This window comes from Seriola lalandi, unplaced genomic scaffold (assembly GCF_002814215.2).
Source record: "Seriola lalandi dorsalis isolate HSWRI2012SDOR001 ecotype SW California unplaced genomic scaffold, Sedor1 jcf7180002054916, whole genome shotgun sequence".
NCBI classification, from domain to species: Eukaryota; Metazoa; Chordata; class Actinopteri; order Carangiformes; family Carangidae; genus Seriola; species Seriola lalandi.
In genome coordinates, this window is record NW_019525468.1 from 108,349 (window position 1) to 131,022 (window position 22,674).

The 22,674-nt window shown below is 40.6% G+C and overlaps 3 protein-coding genes and 1 long non-coding RNA gene across 7 annotated transcripts; 1 reads left to right on the plus strand and 3 right to left on the minus strand.

Annotated features, from left to right (window-relative positions):
- Window positions 1-23: 23 nt before the first annotated feature.
- Window positions 24-8,199, minus strand: LOC111673283 (uncharacterized). Its single transcript, XM_023431009.2, has 18 exons — window positions 7,798-8,199; window positions 7,106-7,226; window positions 6,879-6,988; window positions 6,638-6,757; window positions 6,352-6,396; window positions 6,198-6,224; window positions 5,157-5,228; window positions 4,960-5,022; window positions 4,832-4,858; window positions 4,695-4,739; window positions 4,402-4,437; window positions 4,250-4,330; window positions 3,667-3,763; window positions 3,394-3,533; window positions 3,185-3,304; window positions 2,494-2,623; window positions 1,847-1,949; window positions 24-957 (listed from the first exon to the last, which is right to left on the minus strand). The coding sequence occupies exons 2-18, from the start codon at window positions 7,206-7,208 to the stop codon at window positions 888-890; spliced, it is 1,389 nt and encodes a 462-aa protein (XP_023286777.1). The 5' UTR covers window positions 7,209-7,226; window positions 7,798-8,199; the 3' UTR covers window positions 24-887.
- A 3,696-nt stretch (window positions 8,200-11,895) lies between these two features.
- Window positions 11,896-15,192, minus strand: LOC111673298 (cytochrome c-a). 4 transcript variants are annotated; one of them, XM_023431037.2, is made up of 3 exons: window positions 15,029-15,192; window positions 14,320-14,497; window positions 11,896-12,553 (listed from the first exon to the last, which is right to left on the minus strand). In XM_023431037.2, exons 2-3 carry the CDS (start codon window positions 14,486-14,488, stop codon window positions 12,408-12,410), a joined length of 315 nt encoding a protein of 104 aa, XP_023286805.1. In that variant the 5' UTR covers window positions 14,489-14,497; window positions 15,029-15,192; the 3' UTR covers window positions 11,896-12,407. The 4 variants fall into 4 exon arrangements, with proteins under 4 accessions (XP_023286805.1, XP_023286804.1, XP_023286803.1 ...); XM_023431036.2 differs by having other exon boundaries at window positions 14,320-14,500; window positions 15,029-15,191; XM_023431035.2 differs by having other exon boundaries at window positions 15,004-15,191.
- Window positions 15,193-17,006: 1,814 nt separating this feature from the next.
- On the minus strand, window positions 17,007-18,660 carry npvf (neuropeptide VF precursor). The gene is made up of 3 exons (XM_023430986.2): window positions 18,317-18,660; window positions 17,370-17,746; window positions 17,007-17,287 (listed from the first exon to the last, which is right to left on the minus strand). Exons 1-3 carry the CDS (start codon window positions 18,494-18,496, stop codon window positions 17,218-17,220), a joined length of 627 nt encoding a protein of 208 aa, XP_023286754.1. The 5' UTR covers window positions 18,497-18,660; the 3' UTR covers window positions 17,007-17,217.
- Window positions 18,661-21,211: 2,551 nt separating this feature from the next.
- On the plus strand, window positions 21,212-22,094 carry LOC147817687 (uncharacterized). The gene is made up of 2 exons (XR_015436138.1): window positions 21,212-21,295; window positions 22,025-22,094. It is a non-coding gene; the product is annotated as an uncharacterized LOC147817687 (long non-coding RNA).
- Window positions 22,095-22,674: the final 580 nt, after the last annotated feature.

The window sequence follows — 22,674 nt, forward strand, 5'->3', positions numbered from 1 at the left end:
CACAGTCCCCATTTGGTATCAGCTGAATGAGGACTCTTGAGGTGTAGAGCTAATCTTTATTAGTGTACAGTGTTTTATGAAATTTACAGTCATGCAGGCAGATTAATCACATTTTCATGACTTCATTTCGAGTCATTTTAATGTAATAGAGCAGTTTCTTCATGCTGCCAAAATAATCAAAGGTTTTTGTTTTTTTTTTGCTGTTGTTGCAGTATGACATTCATTTTCCTCCTGTCGGATTATTTGGACATTCATTTCTAGTGGTCCACACTTTGGCTACTACATATACAGCACCGGTTAAAGCAGTCTGCTGTGCACCGAAACACATTTACATGCAATATCACAGCACTGCACTACATAAATATATGTTTTCTAACAGTGCACAGAAATAAACACATTTACACACCCCTGATTTGCATACTACAGTACATATTGTATCAATAATATCTCTGCCTCTTTTAGAAAAGGCTGTTTTTTTCTCTCACTACAAAAGAAGTTCAGAACACAGCTTATTTCTGCATTAACAGTCAGCAAGTCATACACATTGTAACTATTTCATTTGTTACAATCATTAAATGTTTCGTTAAATGTTTCCCACCATCAGTGTTCATAACAGTGCTGCAGCCAATGGTGTGACAGTAGCAAGGAGCTGCTCTCTGAGGCCAGTAAAAGAGATAAACCTCCGGGGGGTTGGGGTGGGGGGGCAGTCGATTCAAAGTTGGCTCCCATGACTATTCATGGCTCAGAGCAACCACAAGAGCCTCCCTTAAGTTCACTCTCAGTCCATCACTTATTTTTTAAAGGGTGAGACTTCAATAGCAATCTGAAGTGTAATCCCCGTGATCAGAAAGAGGAATTGCAAAGTTGTTGTTTTGTAACTTATCAGTTCAGGTGAAGTACTTGCAGCCAGTGGAATCAATGAGGCAAGAGTCGGTGCATCGGAGCTGCCCAAAGGATCTGCAGAAGACATGGAAAATGACTTATAACAAGTGCGATTATTGCATTAAGTGTATACCTATATTCAAACTCTGTATCAACCCGGGTTATGCAGTACGCCTCACAGTTTCTACAATTAGTTCTTATCTGAATTAATAGCTTAACATTTAGGAAATATACGTATTTGCTCTCTTGCCAAGAGTTAGATAAGAAGATTTAGTGCGACTCTCATGTCAGTATGATAAATACATAGCTGGAGTCAACAGCGATTTAGCTTAGCTTAGCATAAACACTGAAAAGAGGGAGAAACGGCTAGCTCAGCTCTTCCAGTAAGTTAGTGAACGCCAAGAGACAGTCTAGCACATAACCCCTTGTAAAATGGGGAGATGCCATTTTTGCACTTCAGTTTAATACAGAATAAACAAATAAGTTATATTTTGTTTTTATTTTTTTACCGGGAGTTGTGTGCTTGAGCTGGAGTAAGATATAAAATGTCAATAAGTGGGCTTTAGAGGGGCTGGAAGGCAGATTTGTTTATTTTTACTTCTGGACTTCATCTAGCTCTCAGCAATAAAGCATATGTGTATTTCCCAACGTGTCAAACTACATCTCAAAACATAACTTTAATACATACAGAGATTTAAACATCTAAAACATTGTGTGATAACTAGTGCTGGGACATAGCTTCAGAGACATCGCAGTAAAAGTACAGTAGTTCATTGAAGTGACCTTTACAATCCCCAGATGGGTGCAGTATAAATATGGTGCTGATTAAAAAGGAACCGCATTGTGCTATCTTGGCATAGAAGATCTCTGTGAAATGCTGACCTACAGTAGCAAGGTGTACCCAAGTAAATGGACACTTAGTGTATGTTTATGTATCCACTCTGACAGCTGTGACTGAGCATACCCAGGAAGATAGGATTTGCAGGTCTGATAACCAAAGTCCTTCCCATCGCACTCCTCCATGCCTTCATGTCGGTAGCCATCCCCACAGTAGGCCCACTTACAGTCTGAGATGACGGGAGGGAAGGAGATGAGGAGAGTGTTGTGGCAGACGTAAGAGAGAGCAAGGGAGAGAAGGGAGAGGGGAAGACATTACTAATTGCTTTGGCACTCCTGTGTGTTTCAGTGATGCCAATACAGCATTTTCTTGCTAATTTAATTGAACAGCCAAGAAGAGAGTAGTGAGAGGATGGCAGGAAAAGAGAGGGAGAGATTAATGAAAGATCAAGCAAAGGTTTCACATTGTGTACTGCCTTTATCCTCCGCCATGTGAGCTCAGACTCTGTGGTGTGCTGTAGTAAGGCTCTGCAGGGCATCTCATGAGCAACTGTGTATATGACATCATGATGTTTGTGCAGCAAAAAGCCTCACCTACTTTGTAGTTAAGACTTTTTAGAATAACATATAATAGGGTCTTTTAAAAGCAGCTTAAAATTGCTTGCATCACTACAATCACTGCCTGTAGATCATTCTTTAACCATCTGTCTTTATCTTTACATAGTGTTTGTGTTGCATGTGTTTATGGATGAGCACGGGAAGGATGTAACTCACTCAGGCAAGCGTCAGTGACAATCTGGTTTCCATCGTCACACTCCTCTCCATGCTGGGGCTGCACTTTTCCGTCCCCACACACACCTACTCTGTCTGGGACTTTCTCTGTGGACTGGAACGGCTGGAAGGGCTAGATGAATTGTAAAGGAGAAAACAAGCTTTGACTTGACATTTCAGGTACACAGAGATGCTAGACACTGAGGTTTTGAGGTTTGCGGGTGAAAAGATGTCAAGGCATCCAGGCTAAAACTAGACTTAAGTAGGTGGGAAAGGTTTATGTTACCTGTTACATTTAGCAGTAGTAGCTTTTTCAAGAGCTTTACACTCATAGTATTCCTCATCAGATAGAATTGGCTCGGTTGTCATGTCATGACAATGACCATATTATGACCAGCTAGTTTTTACAACTGAGCCATCTCCATGAGCAAACTCCATCTACTGTGAAAATGTGATGTAAAAAGCTAGAAGGTGGACCTTGAGTTGAGATTTTTAAATTATTAATTACTGTTTGCGAGTTCAAAAATACACTTTCATGCTCAAATTTAGCACAGTTTTAGCCTAGATGCAAAGTTGTGCTCTGTAAATGTTGCAGCCCATGTCTGAAATATTACAGCTTCCAGCACCAGCAGTTACAATATATATAGAGTTACAGCTCAGTATTGCAATCACATAACACTGTAATAGGTGTTACCTGTATGGGCTTCCATCCATCTTTATCTTTAAAGTACAGCATCCTCTGATCCTTCCTGAATGCTATTGCATTGTCCATATGAAGACGGCCCATCTCCTCCTCACTGTTGACCACAAATATCTACAAGCGAACAATGACGGCTGATGAGTTAGTGATTCATTCAGTAATGACACACATTCATTTTGGATGGTAAAAGAACAGGGTCTTACTGCAGGGACTTTATTGGGGCCACTCCTTTGTGTGTAGCTTCCAAAAGGAGCATTATTAGCTCCAAGCTTGGTGTCACAATCACATTGACCTGGGGGACCTGGGAGACCCTTCTCTCCCTTTTCCCCCACTAGATAGAGACCTGCAAGAAAAACATACATGTCATACAAAGGAGGGTTGGTAACACACACATGCCTGCACCTTACTTTGATATTATATCAATAGCAAACTGAGGCTAATTGTGTATGAGTGTGTATTTGATGTGTATGAGTTACCTGATGCAGGTGGACCAGGTGGCCCAGGCTGACCGTTTGGACCTGGGGGACCTTGGGGGCCCATGACTCCTGGGCCTCCAGTCTGGCCCTTCACGCCCTGTGCAAACCAGGGAACATTACTGTATTAGAAAATACACACAGGCAGACACACACACACTGAAGGTGACCTACATGCCACCGCCACTTGTGCACAGCTGTGATAATCTGGGGAAATGGGCGTGTGTACGTGCATATATAAATGTGTAGGCTGAGAAGATCTAAGACGCCAAAGGCCCCACAGCCCCAGCAGAAGTCTAAACTTAGAGCTAGAAGTAAAGCTGAGTTACTTCAGTGACAGAATTAGCCCGTGAGCGGACATAGCTTTCAGCTTTGACTCAGTTTATAGAATGAGGAGAAGCATGTGTCAGTGGCCACACCAAGTTTAAATGATGCTGTCAAGATGTGTGAAAAATACGATGCCAACATGCATCTTACATGCAAGCCCTGGCCTACTACAAGTCAAATACACACATGCAATGAATATAACTTAGAGGGAGACAACAACCTTGTGCTCGTCTACTATTCTTCTGTGTCTTTCCCTCACCTGTTTGCCTCTCTTCCCAGGCCGCCCAGTTGGTCCTCTCTTCCCTGAGACTCCTGGTTCTCCCTTTGGTCCCTGCTCACCCTGGGAGAAAAGCAAAATTAAGCAATAATCAGATTAAATGAATCAATCAGTCATTATTAAATATATCTTACCTTTTGGCCAAGCATCCCGGGCAAGCCAATGGAACCCTAAATAGAGACAAAATGGGAGCCTGACATGAGAGACATCCTTCCCCCAGCAGAGCAGGAACTCATAAAGTGTTTAATGTTCATATAATCTGGCTCTGAGGCTGACCGTTTATTAAAACAGCTCAAAATGTAAAGACCTGAAAGACTGTGTCTCATGAACCACTTTGGTTTCCAATCAATACTTGAAGAAGCTATTGTAAACGATTCCACTGCCTAATCAAATGATGAGGACCATATAAGAAACATTTCTCTCAAACCTTATCGCCTTTTGGTCCTGCTGACCCTGAGTCTCCGTGAGCCCCCTTTTAAAAAAGAAAAGGTAAAGGTGAAATGTAGGATATAATAGTTTAGTAGTAACAAGCAGTTACTATAAAACATGGGATTCTGAGCTTACCTTCTCTCCTTTGTAACCAGGTAAACCCTGAAAAGACAGACGAGGAATGTAACAGCAGATCAGACAGAAGGAAATCCAACACGAGTCCAACATGATTGTTTGCATGATGCTGTGAAATTGTGACTAACCTTTGTCCCTGGTGGTCCCCTCAATCCTGGTAATCCCATGAGTCCTGGATCCCCTTTCTCACCCTAATTGAAAAAAGTAATACCATATATACTGTCTGTGTCATATTCTTGATTTATGACATACCATATACCATATACCACACCAGTAATGAGCCTTTTTTTTCACAAAAATCTGTTCATGTTTAGAGGAGACTTACCTTGGCTCCCTCTGGACCAGGCCATCCTGGTAGACCTTGTTTCCCCGGGAGGCCTGGAGCTCCTGTGCGACCCTACAGAAAACACAAACCAGTACTTGGTGAAACTATTAGTGCTCATTCAATTCTTAACACAGACCTGCTGCAAAAGTGTCATTAAGCTGAACGAGTTTGTGGAGGACGCCTACTTCCTGGAATGTCTGTAGGTTGCCAGGCACCTTCTCTCTGATGCTTGTTTCATGTTTTAATAAGGATAAAACAAGTTTAGAAAGTGTCACAAACAAGTCAAACTAACTAACTATGATTTCCTAATGAGAGAGGACGAAACCTGGCCTGCAAAGCTTTGACAACGCCACTGAGATTTACCAGTTAGTGGACAGGAATAAAGCCTTAATCGAGATCACTCTATCACCAGTTCCCTGCAAGCAGGAGAGCCAAATATATTACACAACAGCCTCACATCTTGGTGACACCTGGGCGAGTGTCCCAGAGCTGCTGCCATGCTAGCAGAGTGCTCTCATTTAGCTGCCTGTCATTAAAACAGCAGCCTATAGAGACACTGTGGACCTGCTGCTGTGTGGAGTGATTTATCATGGAGAGCAAAAGCACTTAGGGAGATTAAAGTGCAGAAGTGCAGTGCTGGAGAGGCTGGATCAGCAGGACTGGAGTCCAGTACGCGGGCTAATGGAGCCAGGCCAAGGAGGAGAAAAAAGGAGCAGAGGAGAAGGAAAGAAAAGGGGGAGTGATATAGAGGTGAGGAGCAGGACGATGGACAGGAGACATCCAGGGATGCGATCAAGCTTTGCTACGTGGTTACAGCGGCCACTGAGACTAATGTAGCATGACCCATTTAGCAGCTGCAGAGGATATTCTGAGCACATCAATAGACAAATCACATCACAGAGATTGAGGATGCGTTGAGCGGACAACAGAGACAGAGAGAGGGAGGAATCCAGATTGCATTATTCCAAGGACATGTGAGATGGACCATAGAGAGATGATGAGCGAGAGAACAAGATATACAGGAGAGGAGGAGAAGCTCACCTTTGACCCCGGCCGTCCAATTTCTCCCTGGAGGAGGACAAATGAAGGGAGAGGATATGGAGCGCTCATTAGAGCAGAGAAGAACACAAGGGCATGTGCACAAAATACCTCTTTAGCAAAATACATTAGAGACATATTCACAAAAAACACACACCTTCTCCCCTTTTGGTCCTCTTATGCCGGGCAGTCCACCATGACCCTGAAAAATGACATCAAATTTATACACAGCTCACATATTCCCTACTGAGCAGTACATGTGGAGAAAAATCAATACTAAAAAGGTCATTGCTTGTTTAACAATATTTCCATCCACTGCCTTAAAATGGCTGCAACAGGCTGATTACACAATTTGATAGATGCAATCAAGACTAAAAAGTGGTGCAGCTACTAGCTGAGGCTTACAAAAGTGAGTAGTATTTTATCTTGAAGCAAGGCCTTACCTCTGGACCCTGGGGTCCTGGAGGTCCTGGTGGTCCAGGTGAACACCCTGGTTTCACAGGTTTTTCTCTTTGCTGGCCCTCTCCTCCAATTACACTTGGTTCTAAAATGCCGATACCATCCTTCAAAGACAGACACACACACAAACAAAACCGAAGAAAGTAGGTTTTCAATCAGTGTGTACATGAATGTATGTAAATGAGGGTGCATTATGCAAGCCGGAGTGTGATTGTGAAGACCCACGGGGCTGCCTCGCTTCCACAGCTGAGGCGGTGGAGGGAAGAGCAGTGGCGGAGGCGGTGACATGAGGCAACAGGGGTCAAACCTCATCGGCTCATCCAGCGACCTGAGGGCTGAGAGGAAAACAGAGAGCAGCATGCATCACTGGCAGCTTGCTATGGTGAACCACAGCAGTGACGGACCGTTGCAGTCAGTCTTGCAATCCACTCACACACAGTTGGATGTCTTACCTGCCTGGGCTGAGAGGATGCTGTCCATGTAAGGGTGATGGGATACGGTCCATGCAGGACAAAGAAGGATGTGGAAGGACACTGCAATTTTGACCAACTCCATTCTGCTGCTGTGCTTTCCCTAAAATGCACAACACAAGCTGTCACACACACTATTTATGCTGTCTGAGCTTAATGCACCTACTGGCAGCTGCCACTTTCTTTTCCTTAATCTGTCTTGAGGGTGTCACTATTTCATCACTCCCTCACTTTAGTCTTCTTAAGCCTTTCTCTCCCTCCCTCTCCTCACAGCATAATAAACTTGTTGCAGCTCCACACTGCAGCAGATGCAGCCACCGCTGTAATTCCAGCTGTGCAGCAACCTCCCTCAGCCCTGAGACAGAATCATAGGCGACCACTCACTGATAACAATCATATCAGTAAGGCTGTCGCATGTTCATTCAAACAAGCATTAAGATCATTCTCACATTTCATTTGATGAATGCAGGTCAATTAGTACATGTCGGAAATCCTTAAAAATGATAATCCCGTGTTGAACCACGTGTTTCGCAGAAAAGATGCTGCATCGGTTTATGGCTCACACCCCTTTTAATCTGATTAAATTAAATGTCCACCTTGTCTCAATGTCCTAATCATACAGAGAAGCAATGTCATACACATCCATGACTTGAAACGCACAACATCCCCCTTACCTTCCACTTGAAATTGTGCCGCACTTGCAGACGCGCAGTCTATGTCTGGCGCTCCTCTCACCTAAATGCAGCGCGCGGTGTGCAGTCGCACGGACCGTGGCTCCTCTGACATTTGACGTGCCGTAGCCAATCTGGACCACTAATAAATCTGATCCACTTATCGACCCGCTTCTTTCCCTCCGCCCGTCAATAATACAACAGTTGTGTGGAGGGAGGACCTTTTTCTCCGGGCGCCAAATGCCCAACAGAGGCCACTGACTGGAGCAAAGACAGCGGTGGCAGCAGCTCAGTCCCAGCGGGTCTGGATCAGAGGGACTCTAACACTCGTGTCATCTGGATCGACTTCAGAACGGCAGGTTGAATGACTGGGATGGCTCTGACACTTCAAGTCTGCATGCTTGCACTCGCTTGGCACGTTTTATGTCCATAGTGATGCTGATGATCTCTTTAGCAGTGAAACGGCGCCCTCTGCTGGATATTTTACTTCATAACACAATTAAATCATTATTCCATAGTCTTGCATAACTTCACTGTCCATTACAAACTCCAAACTCCTAAACTCCCAAAGCCTTATATATTTATGTCTGGCAATAAAATTAACATGACTATGGATGGCTTTAAATTTAACTATATCGATGACAGGTGTCACTTTTTGATTTGCTGAATATATCAATAACTCATGTCACTATAAAGGCCTGCTGTATTCATTATTTAATTCTCCATCTTTATAACGCTGTCTTAAAGAATCATGTTCTTCATACTGGTCCTCATTAAGTGTCTTGTATTAATGCTCTAGTCAAGGTCAAGGTATAGTCTGGAAAAGTAATAACAGTAAAACAGCAACTCAGTAAAAACATTACAGGCAAGCAGTTGCACTCAAAAACTGCTGGGTTAAAAAATAACAGCAACCTTTACTCCACTGCTGGGTAACTATGGGACAGAACATGCACTGGGTTGGTTTAACCCAAGTAGTGGGTTTACCACTTGACCCAAAATGTTCTTAATTTGCCCCATACTAGTGAGTGAAAGTCTATTGCTGGGTTATTTCCAGTCTCATCCACCTTGATACTTTTTTAACAACAACAACAACAACAACAACAACAACAACAACAACAACAACAACAACAACAACAACAGTATACTATATAACAATTATGTAATATACATTTAATGACATTTCACAAATGTTCTGCCAAATTTAGATATTATTCATGAATACAAATGTACATAATATACTCTGCATGCTAGGGAAATTTCCAGGCCGTGCTTGGTGTAATTGATGACAAATATCATGAAACAAACATCTAAAGCCCACAGTGAAGAGTCTGTTTTGATGGTGTGTCCTAATGGTACGTCATCATCTCATCTCCAAGGTACAAAATGTGCAGGAACGGTGGATTGGTCTCTGCATTTTGTAAATACTCAACCCCACCTGTTAATTAGGCTACACATCAGTCACTAAGTGTTGCAATACAACTGAAATTTATCAGTATCAAAAAACCACTGATTGCAAACATTGTAAGCAAAATATGGCCAAATGCAATTATGTGAAAGGCAAACAAATTAAATTTGTATTCAAACTCAAGTTATTTTGAAATAGTAGTTCTGACTTTTACTATTTTTAATATTACTTTAGACCCACACACCCATACACAGCAGTTGTGCACACACCAGATCTTACAGCCATTGTGTTCAGTGAATACATTTTTTGACTGTTTGGAAGATCGTATTCCTGATTACACAGGAAATTAACATTCCTGGTGCTGATTAGAAGGGCTGTAGATAAAACATCAGACCAATGTGGCCATCAGTAACTTCACTCATGCCACTGAGTGTTAGGCAGTGCTGCCATACAAATCAGTTCCAAATTAAATAGTTGGCTACTGACCTCCAATAATCACTAGCAAACTTGAAAGCATTAATTATTAACCATGATTGTAAAACAAAACCCACATGAGAAAATTAAACTGTAAATGCTCACTGAGAACAAGAACACCGAACTGAGAATGAAAGAACTGACCCCGGAAAGAAAGATGGATCTGAGAGTGAAAAAAGCTTGATCATGTTTCATATCAAAACAGGACAAATGATTGAAATTTTCTTGTTTCTCCTTTAGATTTTATTCTTCCCTTGCAGTCTCATTTACAATTTTTTTTTTTGTCTTTCTAGAATGTATTTTATAAGTTACTGGCATTTTATCTTACCATTAGAATTTATGAAGACCAAAGTGAACAGCTGATGTTACTAGCACTGTGTAATGTAGCTTAATGCTATCCCTTGTACAACAGTTAGTAGCTAAAGCTAGCCTTAAAATATTGTTATTGTAAGGTCCAAAAGTTTGGAGCTCATGCTACCCTTGTGTCCAAAGGTTAGCTCATGCTACCCCTTGAAAAAAGCAGTTAATGCTAGCCCTTGAATGCCGCTAATGCTCGCATCATGATTAATGTTAGTGGCACTGCATTACTTAGCTTCAAGCTAGCCTTATATTCAATAAGCTAGTAGCTAATGTAACTGACATAATTTCTTCTTCAGATTTAATTTATGAATACCAAATTTGGGAGCTAATGGTACTGGCACTGTGTAATGTAGCTTAATGCTACCCTGAGTGATTAGCTAAAGCTAGCCTTGCAATAATCAGAGGTTAGGAGGCGCTAAAACTATCTTTGTAATGGTGATAGCCAGAAGTTAGCAGCTAATGTAACTTGCACTTACATCTTGTGTGTGAGTGTGTGTATGTATACAGCAATTGTGAGAACACAAATCTCGTGCTTTGTCTAGCACTAGAAACACTGAATATGACAGGTTTGTGGTTAGCATTGTGTTTGGTTATACATTTACCTTTCACTGTTCCATATTGGTTTAATCTGAGCAATTTGATTCACCACACTCACCATGGATTCCAGGAGTAATTACAGGGGGTGGCGGCCAAACACTTCCTTATTTTATCCTCTTGGTGATGTCATCAATGAAGTCATGGGTCATACCATGACTTTGACTTGGTCATAAGTTTAATATCTACTGTGTAAATAAGTATTTGTCTGATTTGGAGCAATTGTACAGTTTGTTTAGAGAATTACAAATTACATCTATTTTGTACTGTTGATGTTTACTGATAAAAATAACTTTTGTCAATTAATCTTTTGAAGTGACATTTACTTAGATCCCCTATATAAAGTTTGGTTTTTCCCAGGCTAGTTGTTCGGTAGAAACAGGGACTATATAAGCAGTTGTTGTATGAGCAGGTGTCAGTAGTCTGGTGGTGGTATGGCCAAAGTTAGCTGATAATGTTATGAAACAAGTATCATTTTAATAAGAAAGGTATTTTTAACGGCCAAACTTGGCAGCTAATGTTATTAAAGATATATTTTATTCATACACTGTAATTAATGTAATGGACACTTCAGCAGCTTACTCAATTTTCTTCACATTGTATTCACTTAAGAATCTTTTTTTTTTTTTCATTTGACTTAACTTCAAAATTTTTCTTAGGTGATGCTGCCTGGTAAAGTAAGTGTGACAGTTTTATTTCAAATGAATTTTGAAATTCTGATGACCATAAATTAACAGCTAACATTACTGAAAACGTTTCATTTTAATTGGAAATGTAAGTGCAATGGCCATACTTAGCGGCTCATGTTATTGAAATTGTTATTGAACTTAAAAATGTTTTGTGGGTAATTCTGCCCACACAGTGTAGGTAATGTAATTGTCACTGTTTAATTTCAAATTAATATTGAAATTGTGATGACCAGAATTAGCAGTGAATCTCTGAACGCAAGATTGATACAGATAATTTGACAGCGGCCAAGCGGGAAAATGAATGAACCAGCAGTTGGGACAAAGTAAGCCAGGTTGCCAACAACTAATTAAACCCTTACAACCCCTTTGACCCATCATAAGCAACCCAACAATAGACCAAGTTTAAGCATGGTTCTTTAACTAAAAACAAACTGTAAAAGACAAATCTATCTGACCTTACTTTTTTTTATGTGAAAAGAAAATGTGTGGGTACGAAACATATTGATTTTAAAGTGCAACTTTACAACAATAAAAGTCGATAAGACTCAGTGGCTTAAAAAAAGAAGGGGAGATAATGTAGTCCGTTCAGCACAGTTTAATACAAACACTTTATAAAAGTTTACCCATTTTTATACCACAGAAGGAAACTATATGTAAACAGTAAGATACTTAACAAGTAGTAAACATAATGTAATAGAAAAATAAGCTTAAAAAACAGTTTTGTTAAGCGGTAAGAGTTAAAGTGGCTAAAATGCAAAGTGTGTGAAACCACAGTTTCTGTGCAAGTGGCAGTAAAGTTTTTAGGTAAACAACTTTCTAAACGGTTAGAAAAGCCCAGAGGAAGGCTGCCTCCTTAAAAAGCCCTGCTGAGAAGTGCCTGCAAAATCCTTTAGCTGCAGGAATAATAATTAAAAACAGCCTCCTACACACAGCATGGCAGCAATGTTGTAATGTAACAAAATGTAGTCGTATAAATATTGTAAATTATGAACTCAAAATTAAAACAAAGATCACACTTTGTTCTTTTTCTGTCAATGTACAGTGTTTTTCCTCTGTCCACAGCTGTATGTGGGTTCTATGTTGTCAGTGTATTAGGAGGTGGCATCCTTTAAATAGGCTATAATATCCTGTCTTTCCTTTTTCTTTCTGATCCCACTGAAGATCATCTTGGTACCAGGAATGTACTTCTTTGGGTTTTGAAGGTAAACATTCAGAGTCTCCTCGTCCCATATGATGCCTAAAACAACGAACATACATGTTAAAAACATGACAAGGCTTGCATTATGTTTTCATGAACATTACTGTATTTGTCACACATCTGCATTCCCACACATCTAATGATTGTGTTTAGGTTTTATTGCCTCGTGTTAGGGCAAAGCTCAGAGTCAGAGAAGAAGCCTCAGTCACTGCTGTCCTGCCTGTTCAGACCTGCTGTTCTGTAGAGTGGCCATGTAAATAATTCAGTTCATGTAAACCTGATGCACATTCCTCCTCATGGAAAATGGTAATTATAGCCTAAACTATTGTGTTTATAAGTATCTGGAGACAAAATGTTTTTTTTTACTCTAATGTAGATCATAAACCCTTTAATATAAAAATTACTAATTGAAATCAGTTGAGGAATAAAAACATTATAGAGCTTTTTTTTATTATCCAGACTAGCTGTAGCTCCTCTGTTTACTTGGGTTTGTTTACAGGTCAGTATTGCCTTGGCCAATATGGCGGCAACGTTGATGTACAATCAGTAGCCAATGTGGCGTCTACGTTTATACGTCTATGGGTCTGGGAAAAGATGATCTATAACTTTCTGAACTGTCTCAGGTCTAGTCTCTCCAGTCAAAGCTCAGGCTGTTCCACTTAGCGCTCCCTTTTGAGGCCAGGGGAACTACCGTTGTGTTGTGTGGACATGCAACATTTTTTCTGTTGCATTTGTTTGAGGATTTGTACGTTTTTGCATTGTCTCGGTATTTGTAGCATATTTGCTTTTAATGTATTGGTTTCGGCTTCCTGCAGCACATTTTTTCACTTGCAGCACATTTCCATTGTATTTGTTTTGTATGCGTTTTTGAATCGGCATCGTTTCTGAATTTGCAACACAACATTTCTCCTAATTGAAGTGTTTTGGGCTGCTGCAGTGCGTTTGCCCTTGTCAGCCATTGAAGTTCCGTCTGTCACGTATAGGAAATACAAGAACCAAGCTGCTTTGCTGCACTGCAGGAGTAACTGTGACACATTTATTGCACATACCTGAATATTCACATTTCTCTCATATTCATGGGAAGAAGAAAATACAGTATTTGACACCATGTTAAAACAATTGAAAACCAAACAAATTGATAAGGATATCTCATGATGACACTATTTCTGCTTCCAAGAATAGAGAACATTATGGGGAGCAAAACTGCCAAAACTTATAATGGATTCTCATAAAGAGCCAATACATACAGAGGCATATTCACAGCAGCTGGGCCACTGAATGAGTCAGTGGGCATCTTCAGTCTAGTCCATGAGTTTAACAATTGTTTGGGATGTACGGAGCATACAACTGCATACTATACCGAGAGTTGTAGAGCAATTTCATGGTGTCAGAGATCATGACGACGGCAAGTAAAACCTTTTTCTCTGGCATTCCAGGCTGCAAGTGTCTGTGCATAAGTGAAGACTCAGACACCATTTGGGGTAATGAAATATTTGCTCTATTGGTTGGCCATACAGCATTTGGTGATCTATTACAGGTAACTGTGAGGTAGCTTTGACTATTCCTGTCAGTCATGAGCAGAAGCAATCAGTCTTTTGCATTAATTGATTAACTGACATGAATTGATCTTTTGAGATGATGTCTGCTCCATATAAATCAAGGGACAAGTGAGACAACATCCTGGATGCACCTGTGCTCTCTTTGGTTTCTAATTTGCCTATTTTTGCAACAGTATACTCCATAAATCAACCAAGCAGTCAGTCAGACATCTTATCTGAGGTGTTCACCACAACAGTGATTCATACCTTTATCAATGTTGGCCTGTGTGTAGGAGAAGCCGGTTGCCTGTCCTGTCTTCCTCCCGAACAGACCCCACAGGTTGGGTCCCACCTTGTGCCGCCCCCCTTCGTCCACTGTGTGACACTGGGAACATTTCTGCACAAACACCTTCTTCCCTTTCTTGATGTCCCCCATGACCAGCAGCTGCTGGGGGAGAGAAAATGATGGGAAACAGTATGAGTTACACTCAGTCATATCAGTGTACAGCAATACATGAAATGAGTGGAAAAATACCAATGAGACAAAACGTTGGACACAATGTAGCTCAGGGCATTTCAAAGTTAACCTCAAACTTCCGGATTGCTGTTTAAAAAGTTATGAAACATTTATTACTTAGCTAGAGAGAGAACAGGGGAAACGCAACAGGTTTCAAAAGATTTAAAACAGAAAAAGCGTTTGTGTTGTCAAGGAAATACGGAACACCAAGTTTTTCATTAGTCTGGATGAAACAGAAAATCGCTGTCACGTATAAAAAACGTCAACTCATTATTACAGAAAACATTAAGAAGGAAAGCACAGCAGTCTAGCCTGCAGTATATAATTCAACACAGACAAAGGTTACATCAGGATACAGCGACATGGTGTTTTCATCTGAAGAAGACGGTGAAAACACAACAAACAAGCGTGATCTAAGATAAACGTCACCATACCTGAGGTCGAGTAGAGCTTCCTCACCTTTTCTAAGGCAAATCTCAAGTTTCGTTATTGCTTGTTGTCTCCAGCTGCCTCTCGTTGTAAACTCGTCTGTGGGCTCAAAATCCCGGACAGAGCAATTGGGTCGGATTAAGTAAAGGCGTGATAATGTCACATTGAGTAACTCAAACGACGTATGAGGTCACACCCATTTCCAAAAATGTACGGGAATAAACCACCGGTGTAGCCGTAGCTGTGAAATAATTTCACCATGAGTCATCTTTACGTTTTAGGGCTTTGTTAGGACGGGATCAAACTAAGCTTAGGTGTTCATGTAACTGGGTGGAAGTGTTATGTATATTAGCGGTAGAGCAAGTTTCTCCTCAGTGAGGTTTGGTACACACAATCTACAGTGCTATAGACACCTGTGTGACTCATTCCTATAGTCCCCCTTCAACCTGAGACCCTCCCAACACACCTCCCCTTGTTTTAGATGTACTGGGGCCATAATGACACATGTTTTACATTTAAAACAGATTGTTAGGATCTATATGTAAAAAATTACACAGAACATTAAGTAGCATAATAAGATTACCTCAAAACCGTCATACTTGACCCTATAAATAAAATACATTATCTGCTCAAATATATTGACCTGACACACCTAAATGGATTGCAGTCATAATTAATGATGTGAATCACACCTGTGCTTTTCCTGCTATGACATGTCAAAATATCTGTTGTGCAGAAGGTGTATCTGTTTTGTTTTCATTATGTCATATTTGGTCTCTTGTTGAGCAGATCTCCATTTAACACATAGTATCACTACTGAGGACAGATCACAAATGTGGAGAATTATCTCCTTCAAATGTGTTCTCAGTCATTATGTGGACTACACTGAAAATGTTTGTTATATTATATGTTAATAGGCCACTGTGTTAATACACAAGCACCTCATCCGTCCTCTGACCTGTCCTCTCCTCTGTCCTGCTTCATGATTCATGTTGTCCAGCACCTTGTGACAGACCCCTGAGCTCACTTCAGACTCAGCTGGCTCATCTGGACAGACTTCGGATGGACAAAAACATGTCACAGAGAAATAGGACAGAGGGGAACAGAGGGCAGTGCAGTCTTAATTTACCTCTCATTGGTATAAAGGTACAAAGACAGAGGGCAGTATATTCTAAGTATTTCACTTGGGGTTTTAACTCCCTCTAGTGGTGTATCACTGTACTGAATAAGCCCTGCTCAAGGCTCTATTTTTCCTTCATGGCAGTTATAGTGTGTGGTGCACTACATATGGCTTTTTATAGTAGTTGCATACAGTATGGTTATACTTTCTAAGGCTTATTTAGAATATTTATTTTATATTAATTTTGTTTAATATATTGATGGGGTATTATGGCAGCACGGTCTTGTTAGGATACTTTTCCTTTAATCCCATAGTTTAAAAGGCACTTGTCGATCACTGGTCACAAAAAGGCAAGTAAGCCTTGCTGCATTCATAGTGTTTCACTGGGTATCAACAGTTTGCTGTTTAATGATGCTCAGTATTCATACACACCTGCAGTTTGCTTGATGGTTAATGTAGAACTGAAAACTAACCCCATAACCAGTAAAAAAATCCAAACAGTGGGTTTATAGAATTAAACAGATTCTGGTTTAATGGATGTTTCCATTTTAAACTGAATGAAAAACATTTTGAATCACTCAGTAAAGTAATTCGCTTCACCTCATGGTGTTTATTTTGCATTAGACACAGGGGAAGAATGCTCTGTGAGTGATTCAGTAACCATATCAGAGGCACAGCTTCCTGCAGCGCAGAGAGAGAGTAGGTGGTGGTGGCTCAGCTAGATTCAACCTTCACAACACTGTTTATTGCCCACATTTTAGGTTTGAAGTCAGAGGGATACTGTCCATCTGTAAGGGGCTGAGGTCCAGGTGGATTTAGAAAAAAAATTATTTCATGATATTATTTTGCAGAAGAAACATATAAAAGTGCAAAATAAACACAAACCGCTTGCTTGAAACTTTTATTATCATTCTTTAAGATGTGTTTTCCATCACAATAATATAACTATGTTAAAGGGACTAAAGAATTTCAATCATTGGACTCACTAGGCTTTTTTTAACATTCAACTTTAAAACATTTGTCTTTACAGTAAAAACAATTTGATATTTTGATATTTACATGCTATAGTAGACCTGATTGTAGGCCTGTGCAGCCCCTTTCATCCTTTAAAGGTTTTTTCTTCCATCTCCACCTCTTCTGAGCTGGTTGTAAAGTCGAAATCCTCAGCCCTAAGGGAAGAAAGCACACTGTGTTTTTCATAACAAAACTTATAGTCGACTAATAATGTAATTAAGGACAAGAGTTACCTACCAGTGCAAGCCAGTGTTAAATAACTGTTCACTGGCCAGAGTTCTCAGGAGGATCCAGAAAGGACTATTTCTCCCTAATCGCTCAGGCAGCGCTGGGTTTGGTGCTTCTCTGATATCAGGACACTCGGCACACATTCGAATCACCTCCCAGGACCGTCCGAACCTCTGGGGCATGTTGGGGTTTGAGTTTGGTGCCCTGTCATCACCAGGATCGCTCTCTCTTCCAAAGCGCATGGGCATGTTGGCGTGCATGTGGACAGGTTTGGCTGTGGGCGGGTAGAGCTTGATGATGGACGGGAGGCTGATCTTGCTGGTGGTCGGGGTCACATGCATGTTGAAGCTCTCGAGATCCAAACTCCTGCGGATTTCACTATTTGTCTGTAAAGAGCAACAAGTTGTCTTGACCAGTCTATTCATATCATTTTTTATAACATAATAAAAATTGTATTAATTGTTAATATCACTTTATACCAGATCAGTTCCAGGATTATGTTTTGTAAAAACAATATTTAACACAAACAGTGACTTCCTGTACTTGAACATGACTTGTCCATTTCCATAATAGGCTGATACACTTTCATGTAAAAAAAGATAAATGGCATTACAACAACAGTTTCAGTCAATTACGCTGTCTATAGTACAAAACATGAGGAAAGTAGGGCTGTAGATAAATAATATATTGATTACTGATTTAACTGTTTTGTCTATAAAATATTGAAAAATACAGAAAAGGTCTTTAAATATTCACCAACAGACCCTAACCCAAAGGTATTCAACTCAGCATCATATATGACAAATCAAAACATCAGATCCTCACTCTTGAAAAGCTGGAATCAGAGACAGCTAATCAATCAACTAATCAATTAATCAACTAATTGTTTCAGCTCTAAAGGAGAACCCAATAAGATAGATGAAATATCTCAGTTTGGTTTATTAAATGTTTCTTACTTGTTGGTGCGGCTGTTTCCTCACAGTGTGTCTTCCGTCTTCGCTGCTCAGCAATGTCTTATCACTGTGGATTAATTTCCCATAGACCTGGAGGTCAGATGCTGTGGCCCCTCCAAGACCTCCCAGCATCAGGAGCGCTGACAGAAACATTGTGGTCGACATGTTAACAGCAAGAGACATCTTCTCCCAGGACAGCAACAGGACACATTCCCTTCTTCCTACTTACCACACTATCCCCTGCTATTAAAGACCCCTGGAAACATACGTCACATGTTTCATGTGATACAGACAACTACACACATACACGTGCAGAAACAGACACATACACATACATGTCAGCCTCGGCTTCATTTACGCTCTACAAATTCCTGACTCAATGAGTCCTGAAGAATATATTTGAAAAGGTATGTATGTCCTAATTAGGCTGCATTTTTTTTTTATTGAAGCAGAAACATGAGAGGAAGTCATAGAAAAACTAAAATAAAAACAGGTGTTCAATGGAAAGAGTGAATGGCACTACCATTCATATACAATATATGTGATATAACGTATTGTCCAGTTCAATTTATGTTGTTTTTCTTTTTACCAGACCCTTAACTAATTATATCCACGTTGGTTATATCAGTTAAGAACAAATTCTTGTTTGCACTAATGAACTGGGAAGATTACAAGGGTGTTTTAATGGAGTCGTGGAGAAAAACAGGACCAGCAGCATTGAAAGCACTGAAAGGAACAGTTGTCCAACACACATGGCCGCGGGAGCTAGCGCCCCCTAGCGAGAGCATAATGTTGTTGTAGTGTCGACATGGCAAGTTGTACTGTGGCTCAAAATGACTTCTTACCAAAGTACCTCTGTTTCTCTACTGTCTCTGTTCTTACCATGACCCTAACCATTCTCACACCACATGCCTTGACCCTAACCAATCCAACCAGCGAAGGTAACGGTCATTAGCCAATCAGAGGCAGTGTAGGGCGGGTCATGACAACTCTGTAGTAGGGTTCCTAAGTTTACATCCGGCTGCTGTAGCAAGGATAGCTAATCGAAGGATTAAATAACAACGGAGGAAAAGCGTATTGCAGATTTTTTTTTTTTTTGGCAAACCACCAGCCAAAGAGAGCACAAATGAAGTTCAGCCTTCGTGGGAGAGCAGCTCCACCTGCATCGTTTTTCCTGGGTGAAGGAGACTGCCTCTGCATCACCGTTAGCACCGCCACCATTGAGGGGCCTGCTGCTAACAGGTGTCAGGCTAGGACTGCCATGGCGGCATTTGAGGAACCTCTCCAGCCACCAAACTTAAATTTTCCGACCAGACGATTTGGGAAAGAAACTTTCAGCCGTGCATTTACACCAACTTGGTTTGCTAATAGGAAGCGGCTTCATTATGTGACGGAGTGTGGTCAGGTTGTGTTTTGCTTGCGTGAAGAGGCAGCAGAGGGAAATGGGTTTGTTTGGTTCCCCCGAGGAGCAGGACCCAGGCCGTCCTGATGCCCACATTTGGATTATTTTATCTACTGGAGCACATTCTCTGCAGCTCAAGGTAAGTTATTTGGTTTAAGCTGCCGCCGAGCAGTTTAATATTCAGCTGAACATCGCACAGATATACAGTCATTTTGTTGAAAAAATTTGGTATTTGTATTTGCATATGTTCTTGTGTGCAATGGGTTTTGGGCCCTATTAGTCACAATAGAGGCATACATTTGGTGGTGTAGTATTGTAAGCTGCTGCTGAGCAGTCTAGTATTCAGTTGTCAAATACTCTTAACATGACACTGATATATCTTTGTTGAAAAAAAATGTGCATATTTGGATATGTTCTTGTGTGCTGTGTGCAATGGGCTTATGGACGTCTGTGTTGCAATGCTATAGCATTATTGTGAGCTATTATTGTGCAATAGCATTTCTGAGTCCTTTTTTTATAGACTTGGCTGCTGTTGTTGCTGCTGCTGCTTTTTTGGTGTGTGTGTAGTAGTATTTTTGTAGGCCTATGTTGTAATTGTAAGGGTTGTGGTAAAATGCTCCTCCCACTACAGCATCCCCAACTTAAAACCTCTTCCCTGGTCCTGGTTATACACATTGATGTTTTTGTCTTCGTTCTGCTTTTCACTTCTCTTTTCCTTTATAAAAAATTCATTTGAAACTTATAGTGGAGATGGACTTGCACACTCAGTCAATCAACAATCAGTGAAGTTTTATTAGCATGCTTTGGAGAGTGCCTATAAAGTTAATGAAGAGCTACAAATATAATTTGCAATGGTTAGAATGGCAAAGGGGAAAAGTTACAAGAGGAACACAATCCCAAGCTGTGAAAACTAATATAATTGACAGTAAGAAAATTGTCAAATATAACCAGCGTTCTTCTTTCAGTAATATGTCATAGCATGCTTTTTTTAATCCTGTCAAAAAGGGGATATTAACCCAGAATAATGCCATTATGTCTGTTCTTGTTTGCAAAACAGCTGGGCGTTACACTATTTTAGAAAATGTTACTGAAACCGGAGTAAATAGTATTTAGCTTTGCACTTCTATGAAGCTGCGTTACTCTATGCAACAGAGGTCAAGGTATCCTGACACTCAGTCTGTTAGTTAATCTCCAAAAACACTGCACTTCCTATAATGCAGCTCCACAGCATTTTTTAATTCAACCCTCCATGTCAAGTAAATGGCTACATCTTTCAATATCTAGTTTGTTATGCAGGCTTTATTGTTATAATTTTTCTCCAAGCCCAGTGTCGAAAAGGCCTCAAAGTTAAGAGTTAGAGTATTAAGTCCTGTTGCCCATATGGGGCTTCTATGTCTGATGTGCTGCTAGGTATCCATATATTCAGTGCTGGTAATTTATAGGGTGAATCAACCCACGTGACGGCGAGATATCATAACTGACGTCACGCAGTAAAAAAGTTGTGGGCTTCAGTCGAGTGATGGGCTGCGGTTGTGCAGTGCAATAACTTTATTCCAAGTGATCTGTGCGTGAATGAAAGAGTGAGTATTTATCCGCTGCACTACTTGTGGTATTGTATTTCCTTGTGTTGATGCAGCTATAGATAACTTCTGTTAGCCAATGTGGAGGAGAAGTCGGAGCTTAGGTGCTCGTCATGTGATCACTATGCTAATGATAGCCGGGTTTATGCACGCTAGTTACGGCCCTCGGCTCACCTGACTCAGCACGTCGGATCGAAATGTGTCATGTCGAGTTCAAAACATGTTCATACATTTATTACCTGTTATTGGTATTGTTCAGAGTGATTTATGATTGAGTTAACATACGAGGTGGTTAGTGTCAAGGGTTATTACCTGTACTGATAATGAGGTTATGCTAACTCGGTGACAGGACGTAGCGTGCCTGTAGGTTTCACAATAAAAGCATCCTGCCGGTTCGTCAGCGGGAGGATTTAACACGAATCATAAATAACAGGAAGTGTTATGTCAACATTAGCAGTAACTTAACACAGTCTTAATATGTCTGAGAAACCTGTGTAATTATTGTTTTGGGTTTGGTTGTTCATGTGATAGTGTAAAGGAGAGGGAGAAGTGTAATTGTAGCCATTTGGTTACTTCCTCTGTTTACCGTTTGGTGTTTATATTAGGTTGGTAATATTATGCATATTACTATTGCTACTACCTACTACCTATTGCATATAGGTGAAAGTAATGTATGTATATGTTTTGTTATCCTTCATTCAATTGTATTTTGTTATTCTTTCTTTGTAGGAAACCACACAACCATAACATCCAGCTGTTATTGCATGAACACTGGAATACCTGTATGTGTTGCTGCAAAGGGAGAAGTAAAGAAAAGAAGTAAACGGCATACCTACGTCTCTCAGCCCTTTATTTATCTATACTCTGGAAACTTGGCCTTAAGTGGTGTTCTGGCCGACACCCCGGGGTGAACCTAGTGACAAACACTGAGCTAGTGCCCAGTCAGATCATATTATCATTATCTCCACTACACTCAGGCTGAGATAACTGATGTAATCATTAGTATTATTTTCTCCTGAAGTAGACCTGTAATTGGTGTAGCTCTTGTTTTGTGTCGTGGAGCAACAGAAGTTGCTCATATTTACTCATATTCTACCTTGCAGTCGTGTGTTTTTGGTGTTGATTTAGGGTAAACGTCTTTGGAAAGAGCATAGACTAAACCTCTGACAGGTGAGCATTAGATGAGGTATTTCTTCCCCCTCTCTGCTTCTTTTACCTTTTATTCATTTGCGTCTATAGCAACTGTTGGACATTTCAGCTTTGACAAGTATTTCCAACAGAGGAGTGATGTCACCCACCATTCCTGTTTTAAAGGTGTCCATAGTGTATTTAGATGCACACATGACTCATTGGAGCTGTATTTGCATGCCCAAGAAGAC

Excerpts from the sequence above, each read along its gene's own strand:
- LOC111673283 (XM_023431009.2), bottom strand. The coding sequence starts at position 7,208 with ATGGAGTTGGTCAAAATTGCAGTGTCCTTCCACATCCTTCTTTGTCCT. Across the intron at positions 4,438-4,694 it reads CAGGACCAAAAGGCGATAAG|GGTTCCATTGGCTTGCCCGG; the intron begins GTTTGAGAGAAA and ends GTCTCTATTTAG. Across the intron at positions 4,331-4,401 it reads CCGGGATGCTTGGCCAAAAG|GGTGAGCAGGGACCAAAGGG; the intron begins GTAAGATATATT and ends CTTTTCTCCCAG.
- LOC111673298 (XM_023431037.2), bottom strand. The coding sequence starts at position 14,488 with ATGGGGGACATCAAGAAAGGGAAGAAGGTGTTTGTGCAGAAATGTTCC. Across the intron at positions 12,554-14,319 it reads ACAGGCCAACATTGATAAAG|GCATCATATGGGACGAGGAG; the intron begins GTATGAATCACT and ends TCGTTGTTTTAG.
- npvf (XM_023430986.2), bottom strand. The coding sequence starts at position 18,496 with ATGTCTCTTGCTGTTAACATGTCGACCACAATGTTTCTGTCAGCGCTC. Across the intron at positions 17,747-18,316 it reads GGAAACAGCCGCACCAACAA|ACAAATAGTGAAATCCGCAG; the intron begins GTAAGAAACATT and ends TGCTCTTTACAG. Across the intron at positions 17,288-17,369 it reads TTTAACACTGGCTTGCACTG|GGCTGAGGATTTCGACTTTA; the intron begins GTAGGTAACTCT and ends TTCTTCCCTTAG.